Raw genomic sequence first — 19733 nt, forward strand, 5'->3', positions numbered from 1 at the left:
ATAAATTAGAGATGCATTACGGCTTGAAAGAAATGAGTCAAAGTGAATATTTTTACAGAAGATAACGTACTTTCCAGTTTTTAATTGTCATTTTCATCTCAACAGAATGAATTACAACAAATAATGACTATTTATGAATTACATGAAAGCATTCCGGGTGCAATGGAACACAAAGCTTTGTACATTCAATCCGAATTAGTCCTTCCTTACTTCACGATTCAGCGATATCACTGACTTCCACAACAAGATACTGGGTGAAATAAGACGATAAGGCGTAGATTTGGTTCGGAAATGATTGAAAGAAAACATATTTAGATTGATAAAAATTAATCTACACTTTTCAGACAATTCCTGTCTGGACAAAAATGACAGATTTCTAAATTATGACCTCAATTTGACGGCTTGAATTAAAAATTATTACAATTCGGAAAATCTGCGCATAGATTTTGAAATAATGACCACATGGTGCCTTACTTAGGTCACTACAGTGCATATATGTTCTTTTAAAACAAGCCTTTAAGATTTTGCTTTTAACTTTTGTGCTTACGTTATTCAGACGGTTTTAGGGTTCAACCAGGCGATAGAAAATTACTTCCATCAAAATTTAGGCTTGGAAGCAAGTGTTAAAAGGGGAGCGTGTGTGTCACCTTTGGTTGCTCTCGAAATGATTCTCGCTCACTTCTACCTCTATGACACTTTATTCTTCACACTTATACAAACAGGACTCTCCAGCCCAGACACTCTCCGTGTCCCTCCTCACACTTGACTTCACTCACCTCAACTGTCCTTACGGCTTCTCGACGCGTCCCCTTGAGCCACCTCTGTTGGTTCACGGTCACTCCCTCAGGGGGCAGCATCTCCCGGGGGGGGGGGGGGGGGGGGACACGGCCGCCTGGCGGCGTAACACATATTTGTATTTTTAAACGTTTCATTTTTGCCATGGAAATCTTTAACTACCCACTCTTTTCCCAGTTAACTCAATAAAAAGACTTATATTCAACATGAGATTTAAATTTGGAATTCCCACCATAATGTTTTCTAGCTCACCGCAGGTACTTGGTGATATCCCGTTCCGTGTACCTTGCGTCATAACTGTATCACAGTTGACAAATTAACCCTCTCGGGCAGTCTCCTCCTGGAGATCAGAATAGTGGTCCAGCTCAGCTCCATCATGTTTTACCTGAGAGAATCCCATCATGCATGATTAATTAAAGTTGGAGTTGCAGCGACTCCTCGGGACAATTATGTGGACGTTTCCCTTGCCTTCCACATTGTAGTACCACAGCTGTTTAAGTACATGTTCTCATGCCTGCATTGAAATGAGTGTCTTCGAGCAGACCACTGTGGTCTCCACCCTCACTCATATGAAGAATAGCTGCTGCCCTCACCCCCAGGTGATGTAAGGCACAATAAGGGGAAGCCTCGCATTGCCAAATCACGGCATCTTCACAGGCTTTATGTATCATTTAGATGGCCTATCTTGGCCGGGGATAGACTCATATCAGCTCGGGGTAATGCCGCCATTTGTCCGTGACTGATTATTCGACAAGTTAACTCTCTCATATGGCCACTAAACTTTATATCTTAAGTTTTACCCAACATCCGCAACACAGCGGATGTACTCGGTGGCTTACAGCTCAGCCTCGACCAAAAATAAAAAAGTAGGAATAAAATTGAAAATATATTAAGAATGAAAATAAACTAAAACATACTAAATTCATAAAATTAGCAAACTCGGACATGAGCCTATTATTGTGCAATATTATCACATTACTTATAACATGTGGATACAATACTGATTATTTCAACCAAAAATATTCAAAGGACATATGATACATTCCATGAAAATTCAGAACCAATTATTAAATTACTGTAGAGGCTGGGCTTTGAGCAATACACATTGGATTGAAAATAAATGTCGTCTTCAATCAAAAATGTGGAATGCAGGCTGCTTTATCCCAATCTGCCAGACTGGCTGTACCCTTTTCTGCAACTGCTTTCCTCCAATATTCACTTTGAAAATCTAAAAATACATGACTTGCTACATTCTTCATGCATTCACATATATTGTCAATAATCCATGTTGGCACTAAACTATCATTCATTCCTCGATGTGCAGGCAAGAATTATCTACTGGGCTCTTAGGTGCATATTTGCATGAGATTGAATTAGACACATTTGTGACATTTGTATGAATTATCCTGTCCCCGAGCAAACATGTTGCATGCACAAAGGTGACTTATCCAAGTAAAATCATCACAGCATACACAACATGAATAAGTGTCTCTCACTTGCGTGTCAATGTGGCAGTAGAGGTTGAAACAAAAAGTGAAATACATAGCACAAACTCATCATGAATAATGTCTCAAATATTTTCATGTACACATGTGGTGGTCAAGGTCTTTCCTTGCAGTGATGGATTGATGCAAGTTATGCATAAAAATAGCTGCTCTCACATGTGACTGTGAAGGTAAGCACTCTAATCAAAATATTTGCAGCGAATGTTAAATTGATAGTTTTAATCTTCTCTTTTTGTACGAATGTGTAACTAGGTCGTATTAACGAGTGAAATAGTTACTGCAGATGTTGCAAAAATAAATATCCTATTGGGTGTGCACACATGTCCATTTTAATAGGCTCTTTGTCACCGCACAAATAATGTTTCTCATCCGTGTGATTTAGCATGTGACAGTTGAGAGAACAACTGAGAGAAGGGTGTTTTCGCAAATTCTGCATTAAAAAAGTATCCCTCCTGCGCGCGTTCAAATGTGTCCGACCAGAATTTTGCTTAAAGGAAAAGAATTATCGCACCTTTTGTATGAATAAGAATTCTCCCCCGAGTGTGTACGAAAAAATGTCGCTATGTCTCCCATTCTTGAGAAAGACTTTTCACACTCGTTTCATGAAAAAGGTTTCTTTCCCTAATGCATACGTACATGTCTAACTAAGTGGCTCTTATTCGAAAAACATTTTTCACAATAGTTGCAAGTATAAGGTTTCTCTCCCGTGTGTGTACGGATGTGTCTATTGAGGCTGACACTCAGAGTAAAAGACTTGGAGCAAATGCTACACGAATAAGGTTTCTCTCCCGTGTGCGTGCGTGCATGTCTAACCAAGGTGTTCTTCTCGGAGAAAGACTTTTCACAGTCGTTGCAAGAAAAAGGTTTCTCTCCCGTGTGTGTACGATTATGACGAACTAATTGGACCTTCTTCGAGAAAGACTTTTCACACTCATTGCAGGAAAAAGGTCTCTCTCCCGTGTGTGTACGGATGTGTGCATTGAGGTTGCCACTCTGATTAAAAGACTTGGAGCAAATGCTACAAGAATAAGGTTTCTCCCCAGTGTGCGTACGAATATGTTCAACTAAGGCGCTCTCATCCGAGAAAGACTTTTCACACTCGTTGCAAGTAAAAGGTTTCTCTCCCGTGTGTGTACGAATATGACGATCTAAGTGGGACTTCCTCGAGAAAGCCTTTTGACACTCGTTGCATGAAAAAGGTCTCTCTCCTGTGCGTGAACGCATGTGGGAAACAAGGTCATTACGCAGAGAGAAGGACGTTTTGCAGACTGAACGCGAATAAGATTTCTCTGCGATTGATGATTCTGCTACAGCATCAAAATTATGAGCAACAGAATTACTTTTTGTGTGTTTGATTAGCTCATTTTTGTCGTTGAATGCATCTCTGCAGTGAAATGAATTTTTGTTTGACCTGTTACTGATCCCAGGATTTTTGATCGAGCAATTAGGCATCTCCTCCTTGTCTCCCACGAGGGTCTCACACCCATTTATTTCAATTCTATTAAGTCTGATATTCCTAAGGCTATTCATGGTATTTGGTGCATCATGACCACCTTTCTTCCCAAAAAAAGTCTTTGCGCCTCCGGTTCCGCTGATTTTATGTGATTTGTTGTTTCTCGCATTGCATTGTCTATCATCAGGAATTGAGCTATTTGTTTTCATATCAGTATCTGGAGCACCACATTTTTCCAAGTCTTCATCCATCAGGTTTCTTTCTGCCTTTACTAGGGATGCTCCAGAGTTGGAATCAATTTGTGTCACAAAAGCTGAGGGACCAGTGCATTCATCAATTGAATAATTCCTCACATTTCCTTCCGCAGGCAGATATGAAGTTGATGGTGTTTGAATGGGGATTCCATCGTCTGTTTGGAACCCTAGAAAAGAATTTCAAATGACAACTATCACATTCAAACATGATATCTAGGACTCGTTATCCTTCCACTCAAAATCGATTTAATGGATGAAAAATGCCATTAATCACGGAGTTAAAATATAGCCTGGCCTGGTCTTGAAACCAGAGACAAAAATAAACAGAAAATGAATGGATGGGAAAAGATTGGGAAAGAAACACATAACACAAAAACGTCTAGGGCAACAGGAATCATTATAACCCATCGTATTAATACATAAGCCAAAACACATGCACACCACACATCTGACTTACAATTGAAGAAGAAGAAAGAAATCAGGCCACTTTAAAAATTTGTTTTATTTTAAGGCAGACTGTGATTTAAACCTTTTTTCTTTATTTTCAATTGTCCTAAGGTAGATATTTTAAAAAGAGAAATTAATTTACAATTCGATTGAATATCTTATGATTAGCAAATATTTTGTAAATAAAAAATCACTCAATCAACCAATTAAAAAATAAAAATCGTAAATTTTGTGGCACTATAGATGAACATCTATAAAATATATTTTTAATTATTCCTGAATTCGTTTTCATAAAACCATTAAGCATTCAAAGCTAAAAGCAATAAAATAAACAAAATAACGATCTGGTGAACAATTATTCTTAACTGTAATGAGATAAACAATCGTTTGGAGGCGTATCGGGGCTACATATTCCAGGATTGCACGCACGCCTCAGCTTTTATTTACGTTGGGATAGTAGTGATTCCACTCTTTTTCATAATTAGCGTCTTTATTGCTATCTAAGCAATCTTATGCAGAAAATCACTGAGCCCCATTGAATTTTGTACACAGTTGGTCCACTTCATTGACGCCAATTTTAGTTCTGTTGTAGTATGTACGCACATCAGATTTCTTTTGGCTACCACTTTCAACATAAATGGCAGTATCGTGACGCATTGTGTAATGAACAAGAACTGATGCCATTTATCCATTTGGGCAGTATGACATGAACATATAATTCTTTTGGAAATTAAAGAGATATAAATTCATTGCTCTGCTCTTGCTGGGTCAAAATCCTTTCTTAATTTACATTTAACTACTTTTGATCGTACCAATGTATGAAAGCCTATTTTCCAGCAAATATTTGGGCCAGGGAAACAATAGTGAACTAGTTATCACATGTACTTTTTGGCACCCACAAATCGTTCAACTAACAGAATAACAATATTACAACAATACAGCTGAATTACTAATTCAGTAGGTCCTTTGGGCTGCAAATGCAAAATAATTTCTATAAAAGATAGTTACCATGAAAAACTGTTGCACATGCAGGACCGCTTATTCACAGTTTATAATAGAAAATGAACTGAAAACACTTCCTATTCAGTTGACTATTTAGCAATTCCAATACGAAGAAGATATGTTATATTTAAACGCGACAGGGGAGTGACACCCACAATAAATACTCCCATATCAGCAAAGCTATGAGATAAAGAACCCAGAAGAAGGGTACCTTTAATAAATCGTACGGCTGCGAATCACTGCTTTGTATTTTAGGAGTGCGGATTTCTGTAACTCACTGCAGGGAAAACGGTTGAACTTTGTCCCTTGTAAAGCATCAGCTTAAGGTCTCTTGCACCCCTACTACCCCTCCCTGCAGAGGAGGCAATAAAGCAGGCCACTTGCCAAGGTACCCATAACAGTAACTTAGATGTGTGACACACTGTGTCCTCGACAGCATGAGAATATTTGGAGTCTGTGTTTAGCTTTTTTTAGAGTAGAGTTCACTACTCATTTGGGAGACAACTCAACGGTGTGCCCTTCCTTTACGCCTGCTACTGCACTTGAGTCTCTATCTCTATCTCAACACATGTCCATGGACAACTTATTGTGTTACCAGTATTTTTTAAACCGAATGTAGTACTTGTTTTCAATAATTTAACCTTCTAAAAATTACTAACCTCTTTTAAGCATTTTTGAATTTTAAACGGATTTGTAGTGTTAATGACAACAAAGTTAGTGAACACAAGGTTCGAAGACTATAACTTCAGAAATTCGTTATTTTTAACGCTAAAATTTCGTTTTCAAAATTGCTTACGCACAGAGAAAAAATGGAGAATTCATTTCAAAGTAAAAAATTTCAATAGTATGTAGTATGCAAAAAAATATATCATCGCAAAAACAATTGACAGTGCAACCACTTCACGACGGAGTACTGGGGAGAGGATATAAATGAGTGGGTGGGTCGGGCTAAACACTTTCGTGCTGGATGTCGGGTGGAGGCGATGGACATTTTCATACGTAGAAGACCAGAACCCTCCCACTCATTTATGATCATCCTCACTGCAGGCAATCTTTTAAAAGAGTAAATTATTGAAAATGAAATACAATTTCTGGTTGAAAAAACATTGGTAATGAAATGAGTTGGCTGCGGATTAATGCTATGACTGGGTAAGTGACTGGAGTGAGGGATAGATACCCAGATGAGCTGGGTCTGAATTCTAAGGGACTAAAATACCCATGCAACTCCCCCCAAAATAGAGCTCCATACAGAAATGTTTAAAATGTCCTAATGCTTCTCGTAGCACAAAAACGTTTTCCAACTGGCAAGAAAGGGTATAGTTGACTGCCCATAACTTTACAGCCTAATACTGAATAAATTCGAAATATAGAGTACGGCCACTGAATGCATCCGACCATTTCAAACTCAGGGGTATCTTCCCTTCCCTCGCATTGGCAGGAGAAGATATCTAATCGTTTGCATTGAAAAATCCACGACAGCTATGTTGTAATGTTTGTTTTTTCTGTGACATCATCTTGGCCAATCGCCGCGGTGCATTTTGTTCTTCTTTTTTTAACGTCTTCTCCCTGCTGGTTGTGTATGACATGTAAGAGTGTTTTTTCGGAAGTCCAGATTAAAGTCAACCTTGTTGAAGTAAGAATGTGTGTCATTTCATGCGAAATTCACCATGAACAATAGGTTAAGGGCCCAGACAGGCAACCAAGTAGAGTGCAGATTGAAATACTTGTTGAAGGTTGACGAATTCGAGTGAAGTATATGACTGAGCGACTGATTGTGAGGTTTTTCACTAGTCATCATGGCGGACAGTGAGGACCATAACGGCAATTTTATTCCAAAATTGTCTAATGGAAATTATTTCGCATGGAAGTTGCGTGTGAAGGCGCACTTAATTGATAAACATTGTTGGATTGCGATAGAGCCGGGATATCACGAAATTGAGGAGTTGAACGTTGACCAATTAAGACTTAACTGAAAGGCTATCTCAGTATTATACAAAACCGTAGGTGATGATTTTTTATTAGATATTGAGGACTGTACCCGAGTGAAAGCGGCATGGGCGATTTTAGAAGAAATATATGTCACGTCTACGAAGTTCCATGCTTTGTACGCACTGAAGGAGATGGTCAACGTAAGCAAGACCGAAGACATCAGCATGCAAGAATATGCAGCATCCATTGAAAGACTGAATAAGAAAGTGCAGAGAGGTGGTATTGAGTTCGATGATGAAGTCGTAGCTAATTTTCTGTCGGCGGGACTTCCACTTGATGTATACGAAGTGTTTATTCAAAACGTTCTCCAAGAGCCTCAGCTAACAACGCGGAAGGGGAAGGGACGTTTGCTGGACGAAGAAAGGAGGCGCCTACAACTGAACGGAGAGGAAAATGACCGGACTGCGCTCATAACCTATAAGTAGGAAAGGAAGGGTCGTTCAAGGCCGAAAGGGAAAGGTCAACTTGCTGCAGTGGAGAAGAGGGAAAACAATACCAGGTGTTGTTTTAACTGTAAGAAATCTGGTCATATTAGTAAAGTGTGTCCTGAAGTGCAGTGCTATGCTTGTCAGGAATGGGGACATTGGGCTGCTGACTGTACAAGTAAGAATGTAAGTAAAACTAATAATAATCTTGTGCAAGCGAAGTCAGAAAAGAAAACCATTAGTTGTGTAAGATTGTATGCTTTGTCTGCTCTGAAAGGTCCTAATATGTGGTTGTTAGACTCAGCCGCGACTGAGCATATGACTTCTAAGATGGAATTGTTTTCATCATTCACTCCGGGAGGTGGAAATGTAACTCTTAGTTAAGGTAGTATTAAGGTTTGTGGACGGGGTACTATTGTGCTCAGTATGTCAGAAAAATGTGGTGGTAATGACCTAGAAATGAAAAATGTGTTGTATGTGCCTGAATTAAATTTCAATTTAATTTCAATTTCCAAACTGAATGGGCACAATGTGAAGGTACTATTTGATAAAGAATGTGCTACTGGTATATTTGATGGGAGCAATGTATTTACGGCATATGTACATGAAGGATTATATGCTCTGGAGGGAGATGTGGTAATTTCTAATGTTGCTCAATCATGTGTAGTGCAATCTGATGATTTCAAGGTCGAGGATGACATTGAAGCAGTGGCATTGAAAGCAGTCAGCATTGATGTTTGGCATCAGAGACTTGGACACTTGCACACAGATGCCATAAAGATAATTCCAGGGTTAGAAAAACTCAAGGTACCTAAATAAAGAGAGAGCTGTGATGTATGTATAGAAGGTAAGATGAAAAACACCATTTTTCCAGTGAGAAGAGACAGAATAACTAGCAAACCATTAGAACTAGTGCACAGTGATTAAATGATTTCTCCCGTTAGATCACACGGTGGAGCAATGTACATGGTAACCTTTATTGATGATTTTAGTAGGTACTCAGTAGTGAAATTCTGTAAGAAAAAGAATGTAGTCTTTTCAAAATTTAAGGATTATAAGGTTGAAGTCGAGAAACTGCATGGCCTAGAATTAAAATGCTTACAGACTGATGGGGGTGGTGAGTATTGTGGGGGTATTTTTGAGAACTTTCTCAGAGAAAATGGGATTGTTCATCGAAAATCTGTCGCATACTCTCCACAACAGAATGGGGTGGCAGAAAGGTATAACCCAGCTATTGTAGACATGGTAAGATGCTTATTATTTCAGTCAGGTTTGCCTACATCATTTTGGTGTGAAGCTGCCAACACAGCATGTTTCATATGCAATTTAAGTCCTTCACGAGCGATAAATAATAGAATCCCTTTTCAATAGTGGAAGGGACAGAGAGTAGATAAAGAGTTGAGCAGACAAAGAATATTTGGGTGTGCTGCCTGGTTAGCGAAAAAACAGGGTAAATTCCTACCCAGAGCAGTGCAATGTGTATTCTTAGGATATGAGAACCATGTTAAAGGTTACAGATTGTATAATTGAATGTTAAATTCCAAGAAAACAAGTTTCCCTTCAAAGAAAGGACTACATCAAAAGACAGAATGATGGTTTATGATTGTGACTATGATGATGAGAATTTAGATGTGATTGCAGATGATGATTTTGTGAATGAATTTGGAGATGTGATTGCAGATGATGATTTTGTGAATGAATTTGGAGATGTGATTGCAGATGATGATTTTGTGAATGAAGTTGGGGATAGGAATGAGGTCATAACTGAAGTTGGGGCCAATGAGAATGATTTGGTTAGTGGCATGGATGATGAAGGTGAGGATTTAGATATTGCCCCATTACGTAGAAGTGAAAGGGAACATAAGGTAAAAAATGTTCTTGTTGCAATTTCTCAGCATTAATATCTGATTTTATTGAGGAACCCTTAAGCCCAGTAGAAGCTTTAAGTGGAGAATATGCTGATGAGTGGAGGGCAGCTATGGAGAGTGAGTTAGAAAGTATTAGAGCTGCAGGTACTTATGTATTGGTAGATAGACCTGTTGATAAGAACATTCTAGGATGCAAGTGGGTTCTGAAACTAAAGAAAAATCCAGATGGCAGTGTGAATAGGTTCAAGGCCAGATTGGTGGCACAGGTGTTTAAGCAAGTTCAGAGTGTAGATTTTCATGATACTTATGCCCCAGTTATAAAAAAAAGACAATTAGGCTGATGATGGCACTGGCAGTTCAAAACAATTGGGTGGAAGAACACATTGACGTTCTTACAGCGTACTTGCACAGAGAACTTACTGAAGAAGTGTAAATGGACCAACCAAGGTTCTTTACAATAGATAAGGGAAAGGTGTGGAAACTTTTAAAAAGCTTATATGGTTTAAAACAAAGCGCTAGGGAGTGGCATGTGACTTTGCATAACGTCTTGAATGATTTGGGTTTGAAGAAGCTGGTAAAGGATCCATGCCTGTATGTGAATGAGAGTAAAGATCTATGTATTGGTATTTACGTTGATGATTTGGCATTTTGGGGGAAGATTGAACAAGTAGAACGTGTTAAGAAAGAATTAGGATGCAAACTCGAGATTAGAGTCCTAGGGAGGATGACACATTTTTTGTCAATGAGTATCAAGTATGGGAACCATGAGATGTTTATTCACCAAACTCCTTACATACGACAAATACTAAAGGAATTCAGACTTGAAGAAGGGAAGGGAGGTCGTCTCCATTAGAGATAGATAGAAATGACAGACATTATGATCAAGAATCCAAAAGGTTCAATGAGTATGTGTACAAGAAAACTGTTGGTATGTTGTTATTTGTAGCCACTACTACAAGGCCTGACATATATTCTGCTGTATGTTAAGCTCGTCAAAGCAATAGTAATCCATCTAATAGAAACTGGCAAGATGTAAAGCACATTATGTTTTACTTGAAAAGGACTTCGGATGTAAAATTGAAATTTTGTCGTTCAGAATGTCCTATTTTGCTGTTTTGTGATGCAGATTTTGCCAATTCCTTGGAGAGAAAATCTGTTACTGTTTACATATCTATGTTTGCAAATGCTCCAGTGAGTTGGAATAGCAAATTACCCAAGAAGTCAGACACTGTATCAGCATCTACTTGCGAAGCAGAGTATGTATCTAAAGCTGATAACATGAGTGCAATGTGGCTTGCTAAGCATTATGGGGATACAGAGCTGTCTAAGCATTTGTAAATAAAGTACAAATTATGCAGAGATTATGTTAAAAAGGGTATTTTAAGATATGAATATATATGTAGTAGTGATAACGTGGCAGATGAATTTGTTATGAAGTTACAACAATATTCAAGAGTGGAATATTGAAAGAATTTTTTTTGTGTGGACCATTTTTTTGTTTATGATTGTTTGTATTGCGTAAATGATGTCACAGCAAAGGAGGGAGTTTTGTAATGTTTGTTTTTTCTGTGACATCATCTTGGCCAATTGCCGCGGTGCATTTTGTTATTCTTTTTTTTAACATCTTCTCCCTGCTGGTTGTATATGACATGTAAGTATTTTTTCGGAAGTCCAGATTAAAGTCAACCTCGTAGAAGTAAGAATGTGTGTAATTCCATGCAAAATTCACCATGAACAATAAGCTATACCTGGCGTTAGGTGTATGGCATGAAAATGCCCGTTGGCTCCGACCCACGTTTGACGTGAAAGTGTTAAAAGGGGAAAGTGACTGCCCCTGAATTTACATCCTGCAGTGAGATAGATAAAACTTACAGCTAGAATCATTACCTTACTAACCAAAGTTAGCATGACACCCACTATCAATACTATACTGTTTTATAACACCAAAATCCTACAATTGGTTGTTCTTAGCCATACTGATTCCATTACTGGCGCATTACTATCGATTTTACATTATGTAAACAGTATTTTCTCCACCAAGGAAGCTTCATGCTTGGCTCTCTGTAAAACCTAAAAAAGCACCATATCCTATTGTAGGGAAAGAAGGGCGAAAAGGAATGCGCCCATTTAAAATATTTTCCATAATTTTCCCACTGACTTAAAATGGGCCAAAAGCAAAGATAATTTTTCCATTCTCATGACCAGTTTCCATATTCACATTTTCAATTAAGAATTTTCAATACTCGATTCTCAAGCCAAGTGCTCCTTTATGGTGATATGTTACTATTTTTTTTCAATAAACTGGTCTCAAAACATGGCTGGTTAAATGTTAAAAATTTCAATACAACAAAAATTTTTGTCAGGCATTAAAAATGATACAGATGACCACAAAAGCAAGTAAATGTAACTCTTCTTCCCTATCAATTTGACACTTAAACCAAAGAAAACAAAAAATATGGATGGATGAATAATAAGTCACAAGAAGACCACTTTCAGGAAATATGACATCACAGCACCATCCCCCATTCACGGCATGGCATCATGAAATCTAGCAAGGCGTCACATTTGAAATCGGCCTCAATTTTTTGGCCCGTTCATGGTGCCAATGGCACGCTTCCATTCCAGAATGAAATGGGTGCTGCCGAGACCATGGTATAATTAGACTCATCTGAAGGCATCCATAGAGACATATGGTTATTTGAAAGCATGCCGGCACACAGGATGGTGGCCAGTGAAAAGACATCCCATCAGAAAGCAGCCTAAGCCTTATCTATATACCGCTATTTGTAGCCCTTGAGAGCACTAAACCACTGATTCCATTGCAGACTCATAGGCCACTGTCGTATTCTTAACTATGTCCCTTGTAACAGCAACAGTTGACTAAATAAAAGCATTAACATGTACATCCTCTACATGAACATCATTTCCTCTATGTATAGAGTTATTTGCAATCCTAAGCAGTACTCACCAAATGCCTTCGTAGCGGAATCATGGGCAATAGTTGATCTCTCAATTGGGTCCCCATTCTCGCCTAAAGTAAGCTGTAAGTAATCATCAACAAATGAATCATGTATGCACAAAGGATTCAGAAATTTTCTTAAGGATTCACTAAAACTACTTCATACATCATATTGCATCAAAAGTTGGTATTCCTAACAAATATTTTCCACTCACAATAAATCCTTTTTCAACACTCTCAGCAAATTGAATATATTCGCATTTCTTTCAACATCAAAGTGGTCTTTGATTTATGTTACGCCGGCTTTGTAATATTATCTTTATTAGTTAACTCTGCAATTGATGTCATTTTATTTTCATAGGATAATATAAAAAAATTAAAGTTTCTTTGGTAATCACAGAACCAAAATAACATATTTGAAATTAGGCATCCGTGTCAAAAAATGGGATAAAACCTAACACAGTCACATTGCAGAAGAAGATATCGACACTGAAAACTAAATTTTTCAGTGAAAATCATGGAGCCAATAATAAACATATAATATTTGTAAAATGGAAAGTAGGAATTAATTATGAAAAGTGCTCCATGTGAAAATTGAACCTAGAAGTTCCAGGTAGTAGCCACACACCATAACCGCGGGGCTATCGCTCCTACATGAAGGCAGACCATTTATGAGGGAGTAAAATAGACCTGTAAATGTTGACCCCCTTTTCTTGTTTTAGCCATTGGTTATGTAAACCTACATTTGGGTGATTTGTGGGCAGCTTCTAACATATTATATCACTAAAAAGTTTGATTTGAATGTAAGACCTGATATTCTTAATGAGATGATTAATACCAGCATTTGCTTTCGTAAAATATAAGGAAAGCATTATATAACACATAAATAAAACATAAAAAGGAATGAAAACGGTTTCTTTTGAGATATGAATACTACTTCAGGAATTAGAAAATTTGAATCAAATGGGTAACCTTAACAGCTGTGCAGAAAGCTAAACGTCCTACCATTTACAATGAAAAATGTTTACATTTTTACCTACTACATATCGCCATCATCAATTAATTGAATTCCATAGCAAGAATTCCTAATATACCTGGGCATTCTCTTCTAGAGATGATTCCTTCTTTACCCCAATCAGCGTCCACTCCAGGTCTACCACTACGGCTCCTGTGCCCTGAGTTTCCACCTTTTCACCTTGGGAAGCAGTTAAGGTTATGGGCTGCAACATTATGCCAAATCATCATCATACATGATTGAGATACAAAAAAAGAAATGCTTTTGAGAATTTGTCTTTCGAATAAAATTAAAGTTCATTCAAGATGGATACATTCTTCATGCTACCCTGCAAGCATCCTCAAAGTAAATAATGTCAGAATTTTATATTGTTTATGCTTATGTTTATTAAATTTACCACTTTAATAGACTTAAAACCTCTTTTTTGCATTGCAAAATCCCTTCTAAAGCCACATAATGATCCCCAGGGCAATGGTTTCTGGAAATGTTATACTCCAGATGTAATCCTATTCTTATTAGAAACCTATTTTATGGCAGAAATTTCCATGAGAGTCCAGAGCACAAATGTAATAACACACATTCATGAAAAATTAATAGGGTCAATAAAGGAGAATAATTTATGGTGCTTTGCTTTAGAAGTCAGTTTGTCATACATTTTGATTAATAAAAATAAGTTACTCAGACTAGATATAACAGGAGGCAATTCCAAGTTAATGAAGTAAGTTATATATACATGAACTCCTTATAGGACAAGAGATGCTTAACTTCAATGGGAAAATATGAAGGTTTATGTTACCCTGGACAAACAATTGATGAGTGGTGTGTAATTGAGCTGTTCTTACTTCCAGGGACTAAATGAAAATTACATAATGTATATTCAAGTAGAACGTCATTAGTTTTCCCAGAAATAACTGAACCTTTAACTACATATTTGCTCAGAAGGTATACAACAGTGCTTTCAAGGATGTGAAAATTTTTTCTGGTATAAATGCAATATATCCGTGATAAATATGAACAACAAATGACAACTGGAAATGTATACCTCCACTACTGACCATGGTTTCATCACTATCTCATTTTCACTTCACATAACCTTAAAAACTGACAGACATGTTATACTAAGGGAAGCAGAATAACCAGTGATGGATGAAGCGGGAAAGAAATAGTAAGTAGAATAGCACAGGTACAGAGAGCATTCTACAAAAAAAGAATAATCTACTCAGAGCTGAGAATTGAAATACAGCTGTAAGGAAACAATTCATCAAACACTACATATGGAACATATTTATAAATAGTAGCAAGGTTTCAAAATTGACAGCTGAAGAAAAGTCAAAAGAAGAGTGGGAGATAAGATGACTTCTAAAAATCTTAACTTAATCGGCTACATCATGAGATATGATGGCCTTGTAATAAGAATAGACAGACAGAGACAGGTGGACTGAAAGTAGGGAAAAAATGGCTCAGAATGTTTTAATAAGTCAGATTATTACGGATATACAACAAGAAGAGCATTAACATGGAAAGATAAGCAGATGATAGTTAAGATTTGAGGACTCTATGAAATGAATTTAAGGAACGTGGGTGTATGATGGCAACATAGTTTATATGCAATTCAAGTTCAATGGAAACTAAATAGTTGATAAATAGTAATACCTGATTAGAAGAGTCTTGATGCACCTGTTTGCTTGTAAAACCATCAGAGCAATCATTCAACACATATTCTTCTTCATCATCGCTTATCTCATCATTTTTAACAGAAGAGCACTCGTACGTAACCGGATCACTCTATGGGAAAGAGGAACACACTTTGATACACATTTTCATCTATTGGTGCACAAGCATAAGTGATCATGAACGAAGCTTGAATTACAGGGTGTCTGTAGTAAACAAGTAATCCCTGATCAAGTATTCTGGCCTATTTGTAAAAAACAGAGTAACTTAATTGACTAACAAGATTAAGCCAGTTAACTTATTCTTCCTTCTCATACAATCCAATAAAAGCCTAAAGAAAAGGGAGGAACAACTTCATTGGGTACATAATGAGAATGAATATCTTTTAAAAGTGGGGACTTCCCCTATCATTGTAGTTAACTTCCCAAAAGGAGCAGAGCAAAGAGCACTGAGCTTTTAAGAAGAATGTCATTATCTTGCACGAAAATAACTGAAACCTTTACATACACATTTGCTCAAAAGCTATACAACAGTGCTTTCAAGTGTATGAAATTGTTTCAGGTGTAAATACAATTATTATCTATGATAAAATATGAACAACAAATGATAACTTCAACACTTTCACATATATCTCCACTCCTGACCATGGTTTCAACACTGTCATTTTCATGTCTCATAACCTTAAAAGCACACAAGCTACATGAGGCCTAGTTATCAGTGATGGATGAAGCAAGAAAGAAATAGTGAATAGAATAGCTTCGGCACAAAGAGAACTCTAAAGAAAACGGGAATCTCCACACAGCTGAGAGTAATAATACTAAAATATGGAAAATATTCATTGGACACTACATTCTGAGCATATTTAAAAATGATAGCAAGATTCTAAATCGACGGCCGCATGAAAGTCATAAGTGAAAGAATTGAAAATGTGTTGCTCATGGATAATGTAGAAGGTAAAAGGGATTGAATGAGGAAGTACCAAGGAAGTACAGAAAATAGATGGAGAAGTCTTCGAAAAAACAAAACTTCATCAGCCAAAGCATGAGATATGATACACTTATAAAGACATTAGTCAAAAGGGAAATGTAGAAATGGATGGGAAGAAGGGATAAGAATGCTTCTAGATGTACATATATCATTAGTTAGATTAATAAGGATTTATAACAGAAAAAGAAAATAAATATTTAAAGATAAGAAAAACCAACTTTAGGAAGATGCCAATCAGTTTATGTGTAAATCAAGGTCAACAGACAATACATAGTTCATAAATAGTATTACCTGACCAGAAATGTCTTGATGAATCAGTTTGCTTGATGCACCATCAGTGCAATCATTGAGTCTATATCTATCTTCATCATCGCTGATATGATCTTCTTTAACAGAAGGGCACTTGTATGTTACCGCATTGCTCTATTGGAAAAAGGAACCTCCATTGATACATATTATAAACAATTGGTACAAGAAGCAAAAGTGATCATGAAGAATGCTTTAATTACAGGATGTCGGTACAAAATAAATTATTCCCAATGAACGATTCTTGCCTCTTAGCAGAAATAGATTTACTTAATCAACCAACAACATTTGGCTAATAATGTTCTTATTGTTTCAATATAATCTAATGAAATTCTTAGTGAGAAGAAGGAACCCCTTTATTGGGAATATCTTGAGAGTAAATAGTTCTTAAAATTGCAGACTTCCCCTGGCATTAAATTAATTTTCAAAAATGAGCAAGGCAAAGAGCACTGATTTCTAAGAAAATAATATAAATCCAAGAATAAGAAAAATATTAATATTACATTAATAGTGGAAGAGTTTCAAGACTATGAACAACAACAGCAGAAAATTGAGTCAAAGTAAATAAAAATCAGTTCACCTCACTAAAATTTGATGTCTTTTGGTAATGGATTTGCATTGTCAACGTGCAACACCCCATTCAAAAATGGTAAAGGACAAATCCCTAGTCCTTGTTATATATTCCTATTCACTTTCATCACGAACTCCATATCTGATCTGATTCCTGTGAATATCAATCTCTCATAAGGAACAAGCTATGTTGTTCGACCGGGCTAGCAGCTGCATCATGATGTCATGGTCATGCTATTAATCTGTTCCAAACTCAACAGTACTCCTCTCAACTCTCAATTCCTAATCACCCTTCCACTCTGTCAAAACCAGATTTAAATACTGTGTTACACTATCAAAACATTAATAACTGCTCAGTGATGTAATGACAGTGCTCTCACTTGCTCAGTAAATAAATTTGTGCTGTCAGTTTTGCATAAAAAAGCAAAAAAAAGGTTCATTACAATAAATAATTCATTTAAAATTATTCATTCATGAAATGTATGCTGTAGCTGGTCATTATTGATCAGGAGTAGGAGAATGCTTTACGTTTGTTCTAAGAGGTGTTGGGAATAATCCACTAAGGAATGATATTGTGCCGTAGAAAATTAGAACTATAAAAGGCAAAAGTCAACTCACCAATTCATCAGTGGCCAATGGGTCTGACACACCAGTTGAAATTCCTGCTGGATCTGATGTGTACAGCATAGGATAAATCCCTTCACTGAGGTTACCTTCATCCTCGTCTTTCACTTGAAACTGGAAGATAGTAATAGGCTTCAGTCAATTAAAGAAAAAACAATACTAAGCCCATTCGATCATAAAAAATACTCATTTTCTTGAAATCATTCCAGCTGGCCAATGTACTCATGATATTTTTGCGACTCCCGGATCAAACTCCAGAATATCAACGTTCAACTAGGGAGGGAGAGTTATGTCACAAAGGGCGTGTGATTTGAATGAGAGTTTTGGCCACTTACAGCAGAGGCAAAATAGCTGAAACGACAGATTGAGGTTCCACTGTACATTGAATTGTCTTAATATTTTCTTTACCCATGCTTGTAATGAGGTGTTACAACAGTTGTAGCTGGATCCTTCATTGAAATTAAGGAGGAAGATGGCTTAAAACAAGGAGAGGGCAATAATGAGACACAGCCCAGTTATAGCCAAGACAAATGGCTTCAACAGACATTTCACACAGTCATCAACAAGTCTACTCCATCAGATACAAGATATTTCTATCAGAAGATTTCCAGTGTTGTACAAGTGATATTGACTAAAAAAGACTACTGTGGTTCAGTTTTCTGCCTCATACGTTACAACTGGAAAAGGCCTTCAACTGACGGTTGCATTACTTTGAGTGCCTTCCCGTAAATATACTTATATTTTTGACAGACACACCCTCTTTCTTATAGAACGGAGAAATTGGTACAAATGAAGGTGGTTCAAATCAGGTTTCACTGTGTACTAGAACATAACTTACCAACTCATTTTCCCTGGGCTGTACCAGGTCTGGCACAGGAATGTATATTTCAGTGGTTCGGGCTGAGCATGTGAGCTGTGAATTCTTTTCAATCACATCTTGAGTGCAACCCTTAGTCTCCACAGAAGGCCCCGAATTGTCATCAGCTGCCCCTCCTCCTTCAAAACTCTGCAGAAAAAGTAACAGTGAAAAAACACTCATCTCCTTAAAAATACATGCATGGGATGCTCTAAAGTAATACCAAGATGGATGTTAAACATACTGTCTATGTTTTCATATAAAAATGGAGTGGTGTCAGCATGCCTGTTAATCAAGTTTTGGGTCTGGTAAATATGGATCTCTGTGGTCGAATAGGTGATGTCTTAGTCGGCGGGGCAAAAAACATGTTTGTGGTTGTTGATGATTATTCCATGAAGCCATTTTGCTATTTTTTGAAATCCAGAAGTGAAACATTTGATAGATTCAATGAATTTAAAGCTTGGGTTGAGAACAGGACAGATCTAAGGATTAAGGTTGTAAGATCTGACAATGGTCTTGAATTACCTAATCAAAAGTTTGATTCTTTGAAAGGTTACATGGAATAGACCATCAGACTAGCACCCCATACACCCCTGAACAGAATGGTGTGGCAGAATGTGCTAATCGCACAATATGTGTACAGACTAGATGTACATTGTTTGATTCAGGCTTACCAAAGGGCTATTGGGTGGAGACCTGTAACACTGCAGTCCACATTAAAAACTATGTACCACATAGAGCTATTCAAGGTAAGACTCCGCAAGAGTTGTGGGGAGGAAAAATGTCATCATTCAAACATTTAAGGGTTTTTAGGAGTCCTGCATATGATCTTGTTCCTGATCAGAAAAGAAGTAAGTGTGATGCTAAGGGAAAAAGGTTAATTTTGTTGGGTATTGTGAAACAAGAAAATGTTAAAGACAAATTGATCCACATAATCCCACAAAAGTCATAAATGCAAGAAATGATTTCTTAAAAAATTATGAGAGGCCTAATGTAAGGGATGAAAG

General features: G+C 37.2%; 1 protein-coding gene across 1 annotated transcript; it reads right to left on the minus strand.

Moving 5' to 3' along the window:
- Window positions 1-1111: 1111 nt before the first annotated feature.
- Window positions 1112-18869, minus strand: LOC124172553. The gene is made up of 7 exons (XM_046551996.1): window positions 18709-18869; window positions 17865-17984; window positions 16662-16793; window positions 13792-13917; window positions 12707-12779; window positions 3612-4174; window positions 1112-1180 (listed from the first exon to the last, which is right to left on the minus strand). Exons 2-7 carry the CDS (start codon window positions 17931-17933, stop codon window positions 1112-1114), a joined length of 1032 nt encoding a protein of 343 aa, XP_046407952.1. The 5' UTR covers window positions 17934-17984; window positions 18709-18869.
- Between the last annotated feature and the right edge of the window lie 864 nt (window positions 18870-19733).

The sequence above is a fragment of the Ischnura elegans genome, assembly GCF_921293095.1.
Source record: "Ischnura elegans chromosome 13 unlocalized genomic scaffold, ioIscEleg1.1 SUPER_13_unloc_1, whole genome shotgun sequence".
Lineage (NCBI taxonomy): Eukaryota > Metazoa > Arthropoda > Insecta > Odonata > Coenagrionidae > Ischnura > Ischnura elegans.

Bases quoted from the DNA above. Each gene is read 5' to 3' on its own strand.
- LOC124172553 (XM_046551996.1), bottom strand. From the start codon at position 17,933: ATGCTGTACACATCAGATCCAGCAGGAATTTCAACTGGTGTGTCAGAC. The intron at 13,918-16,661 runs GTAATACTATTT...ATAATGTTGCAG, and splicing joins ATCAAGACATTTCTGGTCAG to CCCATAACCTTAACTGCTTC. The intron at 1,181-3,611 runs GTAGCAGAATCA...GGATTCTCTCAG, and splicing joins TTGCTCATAATTTTGATGCT to GTAAAACATGATGGAGCTGA.